This window comes from Thamnophis sirtalis, unplaced genomic scaffold (assembly GCF_051295495.1).
Source record: "Thamnophis sirtalis isolate CommonGarterSnake01/CBP01778 unplaced genomic scaffold, rThaSir2_p1.2 scaffold_13, whole genome shotgun sequence".
NCBI classification, from domain to species: Eukaryota; Metazoa; Chordata; class Lepidosauria; order Squamata; family Natricidae; genus Thamnophis; species Thamnophis sirtalis.
In genome coordinates, this window is record NW_028261393.1 from 33,596,043 (window position 1) to 33,617,445 (window position 21,403).

General features: G+C 49.2%; 1 protein-coding gene across 2 annotated transcripts in view; it reads left to right on the forward strand.

The window, feature by feature from the left end:
- Positions 1–21,403, forward strand: part of ARHGEF9 (Cdc42 guanine nucleotide exchange factor 9) — a 334,089-nt gene that overhangs the window by 37,138 nt on the left and 275,548 nt on the right. For both annotated transcript variants that reach the window (XM_087728130.1, XM_087728131.1), the window contains exon 3: positions 4,980–5,092. In XM_087728130.1, the coding sequence (XP_087584256.1) occupies positions 4,980–5,092 (113 nt within the window). The remainder of the gene's footprint in view (positions 1–4,979; positions 5,093–21,403) is intronic.

Genomic DNA, 21,403 nt, shown 5'->3' on the forward strand with positions numbered 1-21,403 from the left:
CTTTGTTCAATCGTGCTACAAAATGGCGTTTTTACAGTGTTGGTGATTAATAGATGACGTAATTAACTGGCTCTATCTTCCCGGAGACTGCTCCTCATTAACAAGCAAAATCTACAAATAACTTATTGAGAACTGAGCAGGTGAAGATACTGTTTATCTGTTTATTCTCAGCTTTTATCTATAATGGCTCCCAGGTCTAAGCAGGCAAAATGCTCCCCTTCGCATGTGCTTAAAGAACTTGTTATAAAATCGCTGCCCTTGCCTCCCACACCCCCTACTGGAGATTCCTTAACACAGGAGCTTCTTTTTCAAATACTCAATGACTTTAAACAAGAAATCAAAGAATTTGTGCTGGACTTATGCGACAAAATAGAGACCAAGATTGCCCAAATAAAGATGGATATCTTTGAAGCTATGTCTACTTTGACAGATTATACCGAAGAAATGGAGACTAAACTGGAAACTTTGGAGGAGGCTAATTTTAATTTGACTTCCAACATTCAAGCATTACAACAAGAGATTAGAGATACTCAAACACAACTTATAATGATAAATTACAACAGAAAGGCGTTTGCAATAAGAGTCAGAGGACTGCCCGAAAAGAAAGGAGAGAACTTGAAACAGACGTTTGTAGAAGCTTTCAGTCAAGCGGTGGGAAGTCCGGGATTCAATTTTGATTGGAATATTCGAAAAATCTATCGCCAGAATTCGTGTGTAGCAGAACAGCGACAGCTTCCAAGAGACATAATTATATATTTTTTCACAAGAGAATCCAGAAATGCGATCATCTAAAAGTTTTACAACAACAGGCTGCGAATCGATGGGCAGGATTTGTTTGTCTTTAAAGAAATACCACTCCAGATGCTGCAAGCAAGGAGTGATTATACTTTTTTAACCAAAGAGCTTAGAAACCACCAAATACAGTATAAATGGGAAGCTCCAGTTGGAATCACAGTTACATTCGAGAATCAAAGATTTCGTCTCAATTCTGTTTCGGAAGCTCGGGACTTTTATTATAAAACTCTGAAGGCGGGACTTCCTGACTCACTCGGAAATGCGGAAAGACAAGGTGAAGGAAAGACAAGCAGCAATTCACTTGGTTACAAGACGGAGGGAGTTGTTCTCCCCCTACCGGAGAGGCAGAAGAGCGGAAACTGAGGATTTAGCCATATCTTCAAAGCAGCGGGACACGTGGCTATAAGGCAGAGGGTTGCCTTCTCTTTCCGGAAGGGCAGAAGAGTAAAGAATAAAGATCCAGCGATGTCTTTAAAATACTTTTTAAACTCTTGGATTGATTAAAATTTTAGGATTCCTGTTTGGTATGAAATGGTAAAGCTGTATATCGATGAGGAACGGAAAGAAGCATCACTTATTTTGGACAGATATTGTATGGGATCTTTATAAGACTTATTTGAATTTTAATCCAAACTGCGCATGAATTGTTTTCTGGTGTGAGGAAAGTGGAGACCAAGATTTATTTGAATTGCGGTTTGGGATGAATGGAGTCGGGAGGAGTGGGGCAGAAGGGAAGGTGGAGCGGGATATTGATGAAGGGATCTTGGGACTGAATGAAGTGGTATGGATTTTGGGCACACATTTTACGGATTTACATGCTTGAAGTCTAACATAAAAAGCTCAGGATTTTAAAGTGAAGAGAGAGATCCTAATTTTATGGAATTTTGGCTTGGGAGGAATGGAGATGAGAAGCGAGGGGTAGGAAGAAGAGTAGCGAAAGTATGATTAGACTGCTCTGTATTAGAAGGTAAATTGATTTTTGTATAAACTATTATCTGAATATAAGGTTAAGAAAGGCTATTTGGAGAGTCTACAGGAAGATGGGGGTAAATATCAAAGAAGCAAGGGACGAAGATAAAATATAAATGGAATGATCTATACTGTTTAAATTTTAATAATGATGGGAGGCTGAGCATAATGCAAAAAGATTTTTTTTTCTTTTTTTCTTTTTTTTTTTCCAGAGTGTTCTTTTTATTTTATTTTCATTATTATTTTTAATCTATTTGACTATAAGATATTCTAGAAGGTGAATGGTAGTGAACTGTGCCGGGTGTGGGACCTGGGAAGTCGGAGGGGATTAGGGAGTGGGGTTCATTGGGGCTGGGTGGGTGGGTGGAGATATAGTCTCAATATATAGAATAAGAAGAATACACTTATATACTGTTGTTCCTTATCTTATCTTTTTATTTTTCTCTTTTTTTTCTTTTTCTTTTTATTTTTTTTCCCTTCTCTTTTCTTTTTAGCGCAATTTTTAGTAACTGAATAGATTAATGAATAGAGAAATGCACCAAAGTGAGAAGTAGAGGAAAAGAAGAGGGAGAAGTAAGGAGGGAGGAAGAGGGGAATGTAAGGAGGATGAGAGGGGAAGGAGGGTGAGGAAGGCGAGAAAGGAAGATAGGAGGGGAAAGGGAAGTAGGAGGGGTGATTGTTGGAGGGAGAAAGGAAAGTTGGAGGGGGAGAAGAAGGGGTGTATGGAGGATGAAAGCGACAGGTTGGTTTTATATGTTGGATGATGAGTTGTGTTTAGGTTTGTTTTATTTTTTTATATTATTATTATTGCAAATATTCAGTATATAAGTGAATGTACAAAATTGAAAATGAAAATGAATAAAACATTTGAAATTAACAATCTCTCAAAAAAAAAAAAAGACTGATATTCATACTTATGACCATTGCAGCATCCCCATGGTCAAGTAATTTACATTTGGATGCTTGGCAACTGGTTCATATTTATGATGGTTGCAGTGTCCCAGGGTCATCCCCCTTCGCGATCTTCTAACAAGCAAAGTCAATGGGAAAATGGGATTTACTGTGTTACTAATATACCAGTGGCAGTGATTCACTTAACAACTGTGGCATAATGGTCATGAAATGGGGAAAATCTCACTTAACAAATCTTTTAGTAGCAACATAAACTGTGGGCACAATTGTGGTTGTAACTCAACCTGTACTTTTCTTTCATGTGCGCAGTCCTGCTTTGACTGCCAGGGAGAAAGTTTGCTGCCCAAATTTGTGGTGAATTTGCACTGAGTCAGAACATTGGTTGTCTAAAATGATTCATAAAATCTCAGCAGGACATTCTTTGGAGAATCTGTTCCTCATAATAGTAGACATGCAGAATATCTTTTTCCAGTGTTTTTTTTTTTAAAAAACATCTTGCTCAATTATTCATCCTTGCTGGAGTAATTTTATTCTGGAATGGAATTTCAAAGTAAGATGAAATAGGGACAATTTCTCAAGGGTGATCAGAACTTAGACTCCAGTTAGTAGAAATCCAGTTTAGTTCCCTTAGAGAGCAGGAGGAGCCTTGGAGAGAGGGGAAGGCAGAAAGGGAGAGACAGAGAGAAAGGGAGAGACAGAGAGAAAGGGAGAGAGAAAGAGATACGAATGGATGGATAGATATGAGATAGATATAGTAATCTATATGGTTAAATAATAATAAGATAATTGCAATACTTTTGACAATATCTTCAATATTATTCAACAACAACATCTGCCTATCCCAGATCCTTGGGAAAGATTCAGTAAGTAGACAGACATGTCAAATCTAGTCTAAACATCTGGCTGACTGTGCAACCAAGCCTAATAATAATAATAGTCCTGCTAGTACAATTTTCTTTCTCTGGTTTCTGGGCACAAAAAGAAGCAAAACCTGGGTGGGAATCAATTTCCCTTCCATCCAGCTGATTTCTGCTTGAAGTAACAAGGTCCTCAGTTCCAGCTGAACATATTAATCCGTTTTATGAGTTCCACAGAATTTGCTGCCAATTAGCTGCTATTTGACATAAATTAAATTAGTAAATAAAACCATGGCTCCTGGCTTGGGTGATCAATGTGAGCCTGAGAACAGAACTCCTGCAGTCTGGAACCAGTTGCTTCTCTTCCAGGTGGATGACCAGAGTCGGTCCTGTTGGACAAGATCATGCTGGGCTCTGGGATTCACCCATCAACATAATATCCTGGTTGCTTTATTATCCTTCCTGGTAGGCTCCACGAGAGGTAGTCCTAGACTTACCACTACAATTGAGCCCAACATTTATGTTGTTAAGTGAGACATTTGTTAAGTGATTTTTGCCCCATGTAATAATTTTTCTTGTCATGGTTGTTAAGTGAATCGCTGCAGTTGATACGTTAGTAACCTGATGGTTAAGTGAATCTGGCTGGACTTTGTTTGTGAAAAGGTTGCCGAAGGGGATGATGTGATGCTATGGTCAGAGGGATGAACCAGTGGCCACGGATCTGAATTTTGATCGAATGATCATGGAAATGCTGCAAAAGTTGTAATGATGAAAACCAATTGTAAGTCACTTTTCTCAGTGCTATTGTAACTTTGAATTGCCACTAAACAAACTGTTGTAAGTCGAGGACTATCTGTATTCTCCTTCAGAACTTGAGAGTTTTCAGCCAGAGAGGGACCAGGAGATCCCCAAGCAAGTTTCCATCCAGGAGACATTTAATTGAAATTGAAATTAAATACTTGGGTTTCATTGGAGGGTGTTAACGTGACTTAAATTTGAGCATCAGCAGTTTTCTGAATCATCATTTTATGACTGTAAGGAGAGAGAAAGGCTAAGATTGTGCAACATGCTGGTTTAGGCTAAAAGTGGATTGAGGGGTTTATAATTCCAAATAGTAGGAGCTGAGCCCTAATGGTTTGAGTGAATTCTGTTGGCTAAGCAGCCAGATTAATGTTGTAAACTACCCAGAGTCACCCCAAGGCGAGATGGGTGACAAACAAATTTAATATATAAATAAATAAAATATGCCATAGTTTAATTAGGTAGAATATATTTCCTACACACAGCAACTGTGCTTTCTGAACCTGACATTGATCTTGAGTAGAATTCAGCCTTGTTTTAGCAATAACCCCAACTCCTAAACTAGTCTGGTCCCTTTTTTCCTGGGCACGGAGAGGACATTTGGGAAACCGGTTGTGACAATGACTTCATTGAATCTCATCCCAGCAGCTGAACATGATCTGGGGTCAAAAACATTGGAGGTGTGCCGAGACACTAAGAATGGCCGAAGTAGATGGAGACCTCTCCAGCCTGGAGCAGAGCAACTGCTACTCAATAAAGTAAGTCATCCTTCTTTTGTTTCTCTAACTGCCTCTGCTCTGACATAAGAGGTGTGTAAGATCTATCTCTATTGCAGGTTTGTCAGCTTTTGTATTACAGTTTTAGCCATTAAATTACGATATGACACGGCAAAGTAAAAAATGCCACTTGGGCTGGAGATTCATCAGGGACCTGTAATCACCTTTCCTTTCGTAGGGATATTGGAGAGAAAAAAACATTGGGGCAATTTTCCAGTGGTCTGCAGCTTTGATCCTCCTTTTTTCTTGGTCTTTGCTGAGATGCTAGTGAAATAACCTGAGTAACTTGCCTGTGCGTTTATGTTTTACAAGATGGCTTCTAACTTGCAGCATAATTATTTCCCTCTCAGGTGAATTTGGAATGGCCATGATGATACACAGAATCTTATGATAGCTTTTTTGCAGTCATAGACCCAAGTTAGGAAAAACAAGACCATTTGGCAAGAGTGTTCTACTAAATACATAATAATATATAATATGAATATAATGAAATAATAAAACAAAAACCGATTTATATTAGACACATATACACATACAAAAACACGTGTGTGCTAAGGACGGACTAGATTAGAGGGCTTAGGCAACGTGTCATGGAGACCCATCCCCAGACCCGTCTTGGGACGTGAGCTTGGAGGAGGAGGAGTTTGAGTCGGCAGAGGAAACCACAGGGCCGAATGATGGCCCGGATCATGGCTCGGAGAGGGCTAGCATGATGGAGCAGTCTCAGCTGGGTCGACTGGGCAAGCGACAGTATGAGGCTGAGAGAGGCAAGCTGCAGTTGCAGTGAGTTGGCCAGGAGGCTCCAGGCAAGGACTGGGAGTAGCTGCTACCTGTTAGTGAGGAGGAAGAGATGGTGGACTGCTCCTCCTCCGATCCAAGGAGACGTAGGGCAGAGAGGAGACAGGCACAAAGTCGCTTGGCTACACTACTTGCAAGGAGGCAACCTCATACCTCATAAAGGGCAACCTACTGGTACTTGATCCTGGCCGAGAACTTGAGCATTGCTGGAGCAACATGCCCAGTTCTGTGCCTTGTGTGTTTGTAGATAAGATTGTAGATAAATTTATTTATAGGCCGCCCTTTTCCCTGAGGGGACTCAGGGCGGCTTACAACGTATAGGGAAGGGAGTACACACAATGACATATAAAGACAGTACGTAATTAAAAATAGAAGCAACATTCATTCATCATTCGGGAGGGGACGGATTATAATCATTAACCCCAGGCCTGACGGGATAGCCAGATCTTGAGGGCTGTGCGGAAGGTCTGGAGGGTGGTGAGGGTACGAATCTCCACGGGGAGATCGTTCCAAAGGGTCGGAGCTACTACTGAAAAGGCTCTCCTCCGCGTAGTTGCCAGTCGACACTGACTGGCGGATGGAATTCGGAGGAGGCCTAATCTGTGTGATCTAATAGGTCGCAAGGAGGTAATTGGCAGGAGGCGGTCTCTCAAGTACCCAGATCCACTACCATGGAGGGCTTTGTGGGTGGTAAGTAGCACCTTGAAGCGCACCCGGAGATCAACAGGTAGCCAGCGCAGCTCGCGGAGGATAGGTGTTATGTGGGCGAACCGAGGTGCACCCACAATCACTCGCACGGCCGCATTCTGTACTAGCTGAAGTCGCCGGATGCTCTTCAAGGGCAGCCCCATGTAGAGCACGTTGCAGTCTTCCAGCCTAGAGGTCACAAGGGCACGAGTGACTGTTGTGAGAGCCTCCCGGTTCAGGTAGGGTCGCAACTGGCGCACCAGGCGAACCTGGGCAAATGCCCCCCTGGTCACAGCCGACAGATGATGATCAAAGGTCAGCTGTGGGTCCAGGAGGACTCCCAAGTTGCGAACCCTGTCTGAGGGGTATAATATTTGGCCCCCCAGCCTGAGTGATGGAACACTAGCCAAATTATTGGGAGGGAAACACAACAGCCACTCGGTCTTTTCCGGGTTGAGTACAAGCTTGTTAGCCCTCATCCAGTCCCTAACGGCTTCAAGACCCCGGCTCATCACGTCCACCGCTTCATTGAGTTGGCACGGGGCGGACAGATACAGCTGGGTATCGTCCGCGTATTGGTGGTATCTTATCCTGTGCCTACGAATGATCTCGCCCAGCGGTTTCATGTAGATGTTAAATAGTAGGGGGGACAAGACCGACCCCTGCGGCACCCCATATGTTAGGGGCCTAGGGGTCGATCTCTGCCCCCCAATCAACACCGACTGCGACCTGTCCGAGAGGTAGGAGGAGAACCACTGCAAAACAGTGCCTCCCACCCCCACCTCCCGCAGTCGTCGCAGAAGGATACCATGGTCGATGGTATCGAAAGCCGCCGAGAGGTCAAGGAGAACCAAGATGGAGGCATGGCCTCCATCCCTGGCTCTCCAGAGATCATCGGTCAATGCGACCAAAGCGGTTTCTGTGCTGTAACCAGGTCTGAAGCCGGACTGGAATGGGTCCAGATAGCTGGCTTCCTCCAAGGCCTGCTGGAGCTGAAAGGCCACCACCTTCTCAACAACCTTCCCCACAAAGGGGAGGTTGGAGACTGGATGGTAATTGTTAAGAACGGCTGGATCCAAGGATGGTTTCTTCAGGAGGGGTCTCACCACCGCCGCTTTGAGTGCAACAACCGCCTGGATCCAGCCCCGTGTCACCTCCCTGCTGTTGGCAACCAGCCAGGAGGGACACGGGTCCAGTACACAAGTGGAGGCACTCACAGCTCTCATGGCCTTGTCCACGTCCCCGGGGGCAACATCCTGAAACTCAACCCAGCGATGGTCTACCAGATTATCCCCTTGTGCCTTGGCTGGATCTGCAGAATCGGAGTCCAAATCCGACCGAAACCGAGCAACTTTGTCCGCCAAGAACTGGACATAGTCTTCAGCCCTACCCTGTAAGGGGTCCCCCGTATCCCTCCTATTTAGGAGGGAACGGGTTATCCTAAACAGGGCGGCTGGGCGAGACTCGGCGGACGCAACCGAGGTGGCAATATACGATCTTTTTGCTGTCCTAAGTGCCCTGATGTACTCCTTGGTGCAAGTTGTTAAGAGTGCTCGGCTCGATTCGGATTTATCGGACCTCCATAGGTGCTCTAGGCGTCTCCTCCGGCGCTTCCTCTCCCGGAGCTCCTCGGTAAACCAAGGGGGCCTCCGGGATCCGCCACCTCGGAGGGGCCGTAGTGGCTCAATCCGGTCAACGGACTCCGATGCTGCCGAGTGCCAGGCAGCAACCAGAGTCTCCACCGGACTGTGGGCGAGAGTGTCAGGAATAACCCCAAGCTCCGTCTGGAACCTCAAGGGGTCCATAAGTCGCCTGGGGCGGAACCACCTGGTCGGTTCCTCCTCCCTACAGTGGGTGTTTGGTCTCCGGAAGTCAAGCCTCAGTAGGCAGTGGTCTGACCACGACAGGGGTATGATCTCATTACCCCTCAGACCAAGATCACAAGTCCACTGCTCCGAGAGGAATACGAGGTCAAGCATGTGACCCGCTGAGTGGGTTGGGCCCCGAATTACCTGGGTCAAGCCCATGGCTGTCATGGAAGCCATGAACTCCTGCGCCCCATCAGAGTGTTCACCGAGCGAAGGCAAATTGAAATCCCCCAGCACCATAAGCCTGGGGAACTCAATTGCTAGCTCGGCTACCGACTCGAGGAGCGAGGGGAGGGCTGCTGCAACGCTGTTGGGAGGCAGGTACGTTAACAGCAAACCCACTTGACCCATGAGGTCCAACTTCACCAGCAGGGACTCACACCCGACAAGCTCCAGAGCAGGGATCCTACGAGGTGCTAACGACTCCCGGATAACAATAGCCACACCCCCACCCCTTCTCTGAGCTCTCGGCTGATGAAGCACCTGAAATCCTTCTGGGCACATCTCTACGAGGGGGACTCCTCCCTCCGGGCCCAGCCAGGTTTCAGTAATACATGCCAGGTCTGCCCTCTCGTCTAAAATTAAGTCCCGGACGAGGGGAGCCTTGTGAACTACAGACCTGGCATTTAGCGACAGCAGCCTGAGACCAGGGTCCTGATTGCTTGCGCCATCTGGCCTTGGAGTGGGACTCATAGGGCCGGAAGGAGGGATCTCTATGACGTAGCGAGCCCTCCTTCCCCGGTAATGGCCAGCCCTAAAGTCCCCGCCATATCTGCCCCTCCCTGTTACGACCGTGATGCTCCGGCCCACTCCCGTGACCATGGTTCCCTCAACCACCCCTGTGGCTCCCGTATCCCCTGACAGGCCCTCCGAATCAAACATACTCATTTATCCACTCAAGCAGTCCCCACGTAATATTTAAAAACACATAAAAATACAATGGTAATAGAATAATAAAAAGTGGGCTCATTCATTCAAACACAGGCAAACCTCATACACTCATCATACCAGGTAAAAATTGCGCGGTTGTGCGAGTTGGTGAAGGCTTATATGAAGGATCTTAAAATCTTGGCCTTCTCGTTTACAAAGTCTAATGGGAGTCCAGTAAAAAAATGTATATGGTCCAGAAATGTATATGGTCCAGAAAGAAATACCAATAATGGCCACTGGCGGGAGTCCAAGTTCTCAACACGCTGCCTCTCTGGCGTAATAGTGCCTGATGATAATAATGGTACTTGATGGTCCAGAAGAAAATACCAATAATGGTCACTAGAGGGAGTCCAAGTTCCCAGCACACTGCCTCTCTGGCGTAATAGTGCCTGATGGTAATAATGGTGCCTGATGTAGGCAACTCAGTAAGATAGCAGTAGTACTGGTCAACACAGCACTCCTGAGGCAGTGGTAGTAGCAGTGGTAGCAGCTGGTGATACTGGTTGCCACAGGGAGCCCGTAATTGAGTTCCTGAAGCTTTACTTCTAGTCCAAGCAGGCAGATGGTAAAGCCGTTTAAAGCGCCGCAGAAACAGCAGCGAGGTCGAAGAAAAACGCCGCGTCAAAATGCAGGGGGGGGAGGGGGAGGATATCAGCAAAGCTGTGGTGGAAACAGGAAACCAGCTCCTCTGCCTCCCAGTCCCAGTCCCAGTCCGGTCTAAACATTTCTCCTGGGCCTCCCAACCCCTCTTCAGGGCATAAACCAACCCCACGGTGTTGCCTAGTCAAAGAGAAGGTTTGGCACCTTTCCAAACAGCGGGGCCGAAGCCTCCGCCTCTCGCACAAAGCCGTCGCCGCCGCTTCCCAAATGTTCAAAAGGGCCGATGCGAGAAACCACGCCAGGGAGGATAACGTCGTTCCGAAGCTGTTCCCGGAGCCGCTCAGGGGCGGCCCCCACCTCAAACAACCACCTCCCTGGAAGGGCTGAAGGCTCGCGCCCAAAAGGAACCCCCCGGTTACCATATTAGGGGTCCTGGGCGCCGCGGTTAGTATCTTCCTGTCCTCAGCGATTCGGAACGGCGGGATTCGGCAGCCATTCTGTTCTCACGCATGCGCACTATCTTGCGCATGCGTGAGAGTTTGTGCTCAGTATCCTGGCCCGTTTGACTTGTGAATTGTTTTCCTGGACTTTGTGGGTGCCCATTGGAGTTGGTTTACCCTGTGATTCTTGCCATGCTGAGCTTGGGATCCGAACCTGCACAATGAAGTTGCTTTCTCAGGACCTGTTTAGGGGAGGCTGAATAAACACTTGTAGATCTCTCTCTCCCTCCCTCTCCCTCCCTCTGTGTCTGTGGAGTGGAGCAAAACACAATGGCCTTGAAGTGCAGGAGGAAAATCCATTACCACGGCAGCGGTCAGATAAAAGAGCACTGAGTCCATGGCAAGAAAATAGTGTGAATAAATGTCTCAGACATGCTATTCTTAGTTCACACAAAGATAAAATGAGGGAGGAGGAGACACATTCAGACTTGCAAAATTTTGCCGCTATATCTTGTCCAATAAAAATAGTTTCAGATTTATATGGCCTTGGTTTCTTGATGTGGTCAACCTTATAGGACTGAAACTAAGATCCATTGTGTTTAGATTTGGCCAAGTTGGACCATATCTATATTTTGTTTTCTCTAGGACTGGACCATATCTATATTTTGTTTTCTCTAGGACAGCTTTCTCCACATGGTTACTTCTAGAGGTCTTCTCTGTGCTCCAAACTGGGGCTTTGGAGCTGTTTTCTTTGCTTGAGAGATCTTTCCAATGTTCCACAACTGAGTCTGAAGACTTCTCTGTGTTCCGGATTTCTGTTTCAAATCTGTGCTCCAGAGGTCTTCCCCACTTTCCACATCTGTATCTCAAGCCTTGACTTACAACAGTTCATTTACATCTCATTTGGAAACCAAGGACCCAGAGTATGGAGGAAGAATGGAGAGGCCAATCAAGCATAGTAATTCCACAGTCATTGAACCAGTTTTTGATGCTTTTAGCAAAAGTTGCTCTCATCAGAAAAGAGGACTTTGGACCACTGAGCAACAGGACTTTGGACCACTGTGCTTCATTAAGACCAGGGTCAACGCAGCCATCTACCAGGAGATTTTGGAGCACTTCATGCTTCCTTCCGCACACGAACTTTATGGGGATGCTGACTTCATTTTCCAGCTGCCCACACTGCCAAAAGCACCAAAACGTGGTTCAATGACTGTGAGATTACTGTGCTTGATTGGGCAGCAAACTCGCCTGACCTGAACCCCATAGAGAATCTATGGGGCATTGCCAAGAAAAAGATGAGAGACATGAGACCGAACAATGCAGAAGAGCTGAAGGCCGCTAGTGAAGCATCCTGGTCTTCCATAACACTTCAGCAGTGCCACAGGCTTATAGCTTCCATGCCACGCCGCATTGAGGCAGTAATTGCTGGAAAAGGCACCCAAACCAAGTACTGAGTACATATGCATACTTATATCTTTCAGAGGTCCGATATTGTTCTATGTACAATCCTTATTTTATTGATTGCATGTAATATTCTAACTTTCTGAGATTGTGGATTTGGGGTTTTCATGAGCTGTAAGCCATAATCATCACAATTATGACAAATCTTGCTTTGCATGTAATGAGTCTTATCTCATATATTAGTTTCACCTTTTAAGTTGCATTACTGAAATAAATGAACTTTTGCACAATATTCTAATTTTTGAGTTTCACCTGTATAAGCCATTATCTGGGGATGCTGTCAACTTCATTATATCATAAGGTAATGTTACTATTTGAGGAAACTGGAGCAATGCAGTCTGTCTCCGATCATCCAAGTTTAATAAATCAAAACCTTTCACTCCCCAGTCACGTAAAGCCAAACCTGCTATAAATTAACCAATTTACTCTCTAGCTTGTTGGCCTTGTGGTCAGCTGAAGCACACTTTTGGAACAGGAGTGCTTTCTCTTGGGGATCATTACTCTCTCGGTCTTTCCAACCACATTGGGATGGATGAAATGCAGGGTTTTTATTGAGATTTTGCGGAACGAAAACTGAAGAGAAAACGAATGGATTTTTTCGGTGAAAACAGTGCAAGGCTGAGCAATTCTTTGTGGTTTGGGGTGTGGTTGACAAAGGATTTATATGAAGGTTTCTGGCTTTCCCCTTTCAAAATGGTCATAATGGTTAAAGGGGATTTAAATAGGAAAAAAATCTAACAGGTTTAAAAACATAAAAAATAAACCCTATTTCATATATGCTCACAAAGTGGTTTGCCACGATGGTCTCTCAAATGGCTTTCTCAGCTTCGCAGTGGAGCCTCCCGTTCTGATGTTCCCGAGATCTCTCATTCAAGTCATACTCAGGCCTAATGTGGTTTTCCAGTTCCTGGTGTCAGCAGGTCAGATGCTTCCACTTGTTCTGGTTGGACATCAGTTCATTGAAGATGGTTGAGAGGAGCAGAACAGACACGGAAACAGATGCAAATAAAGAATTGCAAAAAGAATGAATGAAAAATAGGAATAATAATACGGAGACGTTTGCGGCTGGATCATCCATCTGAAGCATAGACTCATAGGGCTGGAATGCACCTTGGGGGCCTTCTAGCCCAACCCCATGCCCAAGGCAGGGAGGCCTTATACCATTGTGAACAAATGGACCGGTTGCAAGTCATTTTTTTCATCACTGTCGTAACTTTGAATGGTTGACAAACAAATGGTTGTAAACTGAGGACTACCTGAATTTCAGTGTAGGCATTGTATTGTATTAACCCACGTGTTAGTCATGACCTAAAGACATGCTATGCAAATCTGATATGACTCGTAGTATGACAGAGTTTGTATACAGTTAATCCTTGACTTATGACCACAATTGAGTTCAACATTTCTAAGTGAGCCATTTGTTAAGTGAGTTTTTCCCCATCTTATGACCTGTCTTGTGACAGTTGTTAAGCAAAATACTGAAGTACCATATTTTTCAGAGTATAAGATGCATCTTTCCCCCCCTAACAAAGGGTGAAAATTTGGGTGCATCTTATACATCGAATGTAGTCCCATCCACCCACCAGCCCCCACCCTTTGGCCTCTGTCTCCCAGCAATTTACCTCCTTGCAGCAAACAGAGAAAATGGGGCTTGTGGAAGCTGCAATAGGCTATAGAAATCCTTGCAGCCTGAAACAGTTGATGTTTTCCAGTGGAAGAGAGGGAGTGGTCACATGTGAGTATTCTCAAAGCCTGATTGGTCCAAAGACTGAGAGTAAACTTCTTAAATACTCCTTCCTCCTATCCTTGCCCAGTTTCCTCTCACTCTGTTGGTCCAAGCACTGGTTTGAGATTGAGTTAGGTAGGAATTGTAGTTCTTCATTATCTCTCAGCATAATTTTGGCTAATTGGGCATTCTAACCTTCCTCTAAATTCTTTCTAATTTCTGCTGCAGCCCCAGAGACAGCTTGTCTGCCTCGCGCGGTTGGGGAGAGCCCTGTGGGGCATCCGCCCTCCCCTCTGCGGGCCAGGAGCCATCCCTGTCCTATCCCCGGGCCTGCGGGGGTGTTTTGGGCTCTTTTGCACCCTTTGAGGGTGTTTTAGATTTGGAAGAGGCTTGCCTGGGGGAAGCGAGGTAGATCAGAGCTAGCCTCCTCACGTGCATAGAAAGCCTCCAGCGGAGCCGCTGCTTTAATTCCAGGTGGCTTCCGCTTGACGCACCCGTTTGCATTGGAAGGAGTGGGGACCTAGGGGAGTGCGAGCCAGTGGGCTGCGTGTCCCAGGTCCCGGGGCGGCCATTACAACGCCTGCAAGCCGACCTCGAACTTGCGATTCTTGCGGCCGCCATTTTGCCTGTACTGCGGTAACCCACATGTTGGCGGCCATTTTGTCGGCACCCTGTGCGCGGGGCCTTGCATTACCGGCAGACCTATAGTGACCTTCCGTCCAGATTGATTACTTGGGGCCTACACAGGCTCACCTCGGGGGTCCAGGCTTCGGCAAGGCCTACAGTGGCCTATTTGAGGTGGTTCCCCGTGCTTCAGAACACGTGAGTGGGGACTATGGAAGGGAGTTCTGACATCCCCCAGGGCCAGGGTGGTGTTCCCTTGGAGGTGGAGGAGGACCTGGGTCAGGGGTCCGGATCCAGGGATGACTCCACTAGGCTGGTGGCGTCTCAACGGCCCTCTAGGGCCATTGAAAGGGTGGAGTCCAGGAGGCACAAGGCTTTGGAAAAAACGTTTGCCAGGGCCGAGAAACAGGCCAGAGCGGTTGGGCCTTGCTCAACCAGTAGATCCCGGTCACCTATCAGGCCTTCTTCTGCTCCAACAGCTTGCCCTAGGGGTTTCAGCCCATCCTCTTCCTCGGCTTCCCCCGCTAGATCTCAGGGTTTCGCCAGGCACAGGGGTTCTTCTTCCCCATCTGTCTCCTCTGGGTCGGGTAGGGATGCCCCTGCAGACCCTTTGGAAGGAACTTCGAGAATGGTCCTCTCTTCCCATAGGTTGGCTCCACGGGGCCCAAGTCCAGTCTATCAGGACTTTGAGGACCTAGAGCGTCTCCCTGAGGGGATTAAAAGGCTTGTTTCTGCAGCCATCTCTAGGGGCATTGTCTAGTGAGACAGAAGTTCCCATTCTTCTAGATCCCAGAGTGGTCTTGGCCATCAGCAATACAGGGTTCCTTCTCCTTCTATGGTTAGTGAGGGCTCCATCCTGGGGGAAGAGAATCTCCAGGATATGGGGTTTTCTTAGGACGAGGATGCGGCTCCTTCCGATCCTCCCTCCTCCTCGGGCCTTTTTGCTTCAGCTATGTTTAAGATCTTGCTGAACAAGGCCAGGAAGACCACCAAGATAGGAACTGGGGATCCAACGGTCCCTCCTCCCAGGGATCCGGATATGGCAATGTTCTCCAACACTGCTACTAATAAGGAGGAGATTCCTGCTCCCCCATTGTTCATGGAGGTCCTAACCAACCAGTGGGCCCGAACTTCCAACTTTTCCAACCTGGGCAGTAACAACCGCCGCTTCTACAATGTGGAGCAGGTCTTTACCCAGGCCATTCAATTGCCTGCCATCAACACTCCGGTGGCCGCCCTGGTCTCCTCTTCCCCGGTGGTGTCTGGGGATGCTGTGGACAAGCTAAAACCTGAGGACAAGCGGGCAGAGCTTACCCTTATGAAGAATTTTAACGCCACGGCCTGGGCCATTAAGTCTGCGGCGGCTGCCTCATACTTTAACCGTACCATGGTCATGTGGCTCAGGCAGCTTCAGGATCAGATCCCGATCCAGGACGAGCGGCTCCACCAGGATCTCATAAAGATCATGGTGGCCTCGCAGTTCTCTGCTGATGCTACTCTGGACACTGTGAAATTCACGTCCAGCGCCTTGGCCACGTCCGTTACCTCCTGTCGCCTGTTGTGGCTGCGTAACTGGCAGATGGATAACAAGGCCAAGTGGAATCTGACGGCTGCCCCGTTTAAGGGTCCAAATCTCTTCGGGGAGGCTCTCGACCCCATTCTGATCAAAAATAAGGATAAAAAGAAGGTGCTGCCGTCTAATGCCAAGAAGAGTGAGTCTCGAGCCCACCCTTATCGCAGGCAGCCTTACTGGGCTTTTGAGCCGGACCATAATCAACGTTTTTCTTCTTTCAGGTCTGACAGGCAGTTTTCCAGGCCAGCTTACCATGACCGGAACAGGTTCCAGCACCAGTCCTGGTGGCCCTTTCGAGGGGGCAGCGGTCGCCCGTACTGCAGAGGGAAGTGACTCGAACCCGAGTCGTCCCATAGGCGGCCTTCTGTCCCTCTATGCGGATCAATGGGACATGATTATGTCAGACGCTTGGGTCAGGTCCACAGTTCATCTAGGTCTCAGGTTAGAGTTTCTCTCCACCCTTCCGAATCTCTTCAGTTCGTTCCCTCTGCCTCGGAGTCTGGAGCGCCGCTACCTGATGGATCAAGCTATAAAACACCTTGTCGACATTCAGACTGTGGAGATGGTTCCTTGTTTGGAACGTGGGCAGGGCCACTACTCCAACCTGTTTGTAGTCCCGACTCCAACCTGTTTGTAGTCCCGAAGAGCTTGGGTGGCTAGAGGGCGATTCTGGACCTCAAGGGCCTGAACCGCTACCTGGTTTACAGACGCTTCAAAATGTCCTCCCTCAAGTCTACCGTATTTTCACCCATATAACCCGCGGGTTATATGCGTTTTTTACATGCACAGCGCCCCCCTGCGGGGTATAAAAGTGGGCGGGGTATACGCAAAATATTTTACACAGATTAACTACCGGTAAAGGGAGAGCTTGGGACCACCACTTTCCTCGCGGCAGTGGGCTGGCTCGGCGGCTCGGGCTCCTTTTCTCCCTTTTCCTGCTTGGGTTTCGGGACGCCTTCGTGAAAACCCCACCCCTGGCTATGGGCGAAGCGACCAGGAAGAAGCAGGAGGTGAGAGGAAGCCCGGATTCTGCAGCCCCTCGCCTTCTCTGGGCTAGGAAGTCCGGCAGGAAGGGAAGGGGAGCAGGCGGCGGCGCGGCTGTGGCTCCGTTTTCACACACACACACACACCCCTCCCTTCTTCTGCTTTGCTCTGTGAAAGGGCTTCACTGCCGAAGCATTTTGGTTTTTTTAAAAAAAACACCGTCCCTTTCTCTCTCCAGTTAACAGGGCCAACCCAAGTGGTGCATTTTATCTGGGAGACGCCACGCAACGAGGGAATCTCCTTTTGGGGGGGGGGGTGAGACGCTGACAGAAAAAGGGCAAGCAGTGGCCGTGTGAGGCGGCCTTGAGAGCTCCAAACGACCTACCGTACTGGCTGGCGAGGTTCTCTAAAGGCCGTTGAAACCTCCGGGGAAACCACTTTTTCCGCCCTCGGAGCCCCCGGTGCTTCCTCAACCCCCCCACACTTTTTCCTCTTTGGTTCACCCCACCCCCGCCCTCAAGGGCCCGGGACTCTGGGAAAGTGTGCAGCTGGGGGGCTGGGGAGGAGAGAGCGTCTACCGTTCCTCACGGGAGGCACTTCGAGCCCCACCGTATCTGAGAGGCTCTTAGTCGTCGTGTGGGAGAGGAGAGAAAGGTTAAAATGTTTTTGAAACATAAAAAGAATCCTTTGTGGGCAAACTTAAAGCTGCTGGGCTGCACGGGCTTGCTGTAAATTGAGGGCATGTTTTGCCTTTATTTATTTTGCCGCCTCCCCTTCTCTTCCTCGGAGGGGAACGCTCGGAGCAAAAGGGACCCCCGCCTCGTTAAAGCCGCATCCGACGCTTCACCTACAAACGATCCCGATTCTCCCGCGTCCTTCCTTCCTTCCCTCCCTTCAATGTACCGTACTCTTCCTATAAAGAGAAGGGAAGCGTGAACAAACTCCGGGCAGGAGATGGGCTCGCGTAGAGGTACCAGAAGTTTAACCGTTTCACCTAAGCCACAGCTCGTCCTCTCTTGGGACAGCCTTCAGCCGACATTAAAACGATGCGTGAACTTGCGAAAAACTGTGGCAGGCACGGAAGGGAGCGAAAAAAGAAGCGAGAAACGGATATTTTCTCCCTCTCGTGAAGGGGGGAGGATCTGGTGCTTTCCGGCTCGGGCTCCTTTTCTCCCTTTTCCTGCTTGGGTTTCGGGACGCCTTCGTGAAAACCCCACCCCTGGCTATGGGCGAAGCGACCAGGAAGAAGCAGGAGGTGGGAGGAAGCCCGGATTCTGCAGCCCCTCGCCTTCTCTGGGCTTGGAAGTCCGGCAGGAAGGGAAGGGGAGCAGGCGGCGGCGCGGCCGTGGCTCCGTTTTCACACACACACACCCCTCCCTTCTTCTGCTTTGCTCTGTGAAAGGGCTTCACTGCTGAAGCATTTTGGTTTACAAAAAAAAACATCGTCCCTTTCTCTCTCCAGTTAACAGGGCCAACCCAAGTGGTGCATTTTATCTGGGAGACGACACACACACACACACACACACACACACACACACACACACACACACACGACACGTGCGGCAGGAGGAGCGGCGTCCTCCGCGCTCTCGGCTGCCACAAATGCCACACAAAGAGGGAATCTCCTTTTGGGGGGGGGGCAAAGCAGGGCAGTTTCTCGCCGTTCTGCGAAGCTGGGAAAGGATGCGGGAGTTTCCTTCTTCTTCCTGCCCCCCTCCGTCTCCCCGCTGCCACCTTTCAGTCTCCCCAGCCTCGTCCGGGAGAAGCCGCTTGGTGGCGTCTTCCTTTCGTACCCCGGTGCGCCTCCCTCGCCACCGCAAGTCGCCTTTTGCCCCCCCCACCCAAATAATAATACTAAATAAGCAGGTGCGCCGCTTGGGCTGGCTTGGCTTCTCGGTTAGATAAGACCAGCCGGTGCCCCCCCTTTTTTTTGCCGGTTTATTTCGTCGTCATCCGCCGCTGGCTGCCTGAAGCCGAAGAGCCTTTGCGAAGGTGAGGCTTCTTCTTCAGACGCTACTGCTACCCTCACCGGGGTCGTTCGCCTCGCTCAGCTTTCGAACTGCACGGATTTCTGGGGTTGGCGGATGACGACGAAATAAACCGGCAAAAAAAGGGGGGGGCACCGGCTGGTCTTATCTAACCGAGAAGCCAAGCCAGCCCAAGCGGCGCACCTGCTTATTTAGTATTATTATTTGGGTGGGGGGGGGGCAAAAGGCGACTTGCGGTGGCGAGGGAGGCGCACCGGGGTACGAAAGGAAGACGCCACCAAGCCGCTTCTCCCGGACGAGGCTGGGGAGACTGAAAGGTGGCAGCGGGGAGACGGAGGGGGGCAGGAAGAAGAAGGAAACTCCCGCATCCTTTCCTAGCTTCGCAGAACGGCGAGAAACTGCCCTGCTTTGCCCCCCCCCAAAAGGAGATTCCCTCGTTGCGTGGCGTTTGTGGCAGCCGAGAGCGCGGAGGACGCCGCTCCTCCTGCCGCACGTGTCGTGTGTGTGTGTGTGTGTGTGTGTGTGTGTGTGTGTGTCGTCTCCCAGATAAAATGCACCACTTGGGTTGGCCCTGTTAACTGGAGAGAGAAAGGGACGATGTTTTTTTTTGTAAACCAAAATGCTTCAGCAGTGAAGCCCTTTCACAGAGCAAAGCAGAAGAAGGGAGGGGGGTGTGTGTGTGAAAACGGAGCCACGGCCGCGCCGCCGCCTGCTCCCCTTCCCTTCCTGCCGGACTTCCAAGCCCAGAGAAGGCGAGGGGCTGCAGAATCCGGGCTTCCTCCCACCTCCTGCTTCTTCCTGGTCGCTTCGCCCATAGCCAGGGGTGGGGTTTTCACGAAGGCGTCCCGAAACCCAAGCAGGAAAAGGGAGAAAAGGAGCCCGAGCCGGAAAGCACCAGATCCTCCCCCCTTCACGAGAGGGAGAAAATATCCGTTTCTCGCTTCTTTTTTCGCTCCCTTCCGTGCCTGCCACAGTTTTTCGCAAGTTCACGCATCGTTTTAATGTCGGCGGAAGGCTGTCCCAAGAGAGGACGAGCTGTGGCTTAGGTGAAACGGTTAAACTTCTGGTACCTCTACGCGAGCCCATCTCCTGCCCGGAGTTTGTTCACGCTTCCCTTCTCTTTATAGGAAGAGTATGGTACATTGAAGGGAGGGAAGGAAGGAAGGACGCGGGAGAATCGGGATCGTTTGTAGGTGAAGCGTCGGATGCGGCTTTAACGAGGCGGGGGTCCCTTTTGCTCCGAGCGTTCCCCTCCGAGGAAGGGAAGGGGAGGCGGCAAAATAAATAAAGGCAAAACATGCCCTCAATTTACAGCAAGCCCGTGCAGCCCAGCAGCTTTAAGTTTGCCCACAAAGGATTCTTTTTATGTTTCAAAAACATTTTAACCTTTCTCTCCTCTCCCACACGACGACTAAGAGCCTCTCAGATACGGTGGGGCTCGAAGTGCCTCCCGTGAGGAACGGTAGACGCTCTCTCCTCCCCAGCCCCCCAGCTGCACACTTTCCCAGAGTCCCGGGCCCTTGAGGGCGGGGGTGGGGTGAACCAAAGAGGAAAAAGTGTGGGGGGGGGTTGAGGAAGCACCGGGGGCTCCGAGGGCGGAAAAAGTGGTTTCCCCGGAGGTTTCAACGGCCTTTAGAGAACTAACCTCGCCAGCCAGTACGGTAGGTCGTTTGGAGCTCTCAAGGCCGCCTCACACGGCCACTGCTTGCCCTTTTTCTGTCAGCGTCTCACCCCCCCCCCAAAAGGAGATTCCCTCGTTGTGTGGCGTCTCCCAGATAAAATGCACCACTTGGGTTGGCCCTGTTAACTGGAGAGAGAAAGGGACGGTGTTTTTTTTTTTAAAACCAAAATGCTTCGGCAGTGAAGCCCTTTCACAGAGCAAAGCAGAAGAAGGGAGGGGTGTGTGTGTGTGTGAAAACGGAGCCACAGCCGCGCCGTCGCCTCCTCCCCTCCCCTTCCTGCTTCCAAGCCCAGAGAAGGCGAGGGGCTGCAGAATCTGGGCTTCCTCTCACCTCCTGCTTCTTCCTGGTCACTTCGCCCATAGCCAGGGGTGGGGTTTTCACGAAGGCGTCCCGAAACCCAAGCATTTTTTTTTCTATTGAATTTCAAGATCTCTCCCTTGAGTTGAGTTCCTCCAACCCCTCCCCAGCTCGCCCAGGCTTTCTCCTCCGATTGGTTTTAATGGGTAGGTCCGATGGAATAGCGCTAATGTAATGTTTGCCGACGGCTTACTCGTTGCGGGTTATATAAGTGGGCGGGGTATACGGGAAACATTTTACACGATCTTGAAAATCTGCAGGTTATTCACGTGGGCGGGTTATTTGCGTGGGCGGGTTATATGGGTGAAAATACGGTATTCTTCAGGGCATCTGGAGGGGGGACGTCTTGGCATCAGTAGACCTGACAGAGGCCTACCTCCATATTCCAATTCTCCCAGCTCATCGCAGGTTTCTGAGGTTCTCTCGCGGGGACCTCCATTACCAGTACAAGGCTCTCCCGTTCAGGTTACCTTCCGCTCTTCACGCATTCACGAAGGTGCTGGCGGCCCTGGCAGCTCATCTCCGCTCTGTTCCAGTGAGGCTTCAATGTTACCTGGACGATGTCCTTGTTCAGG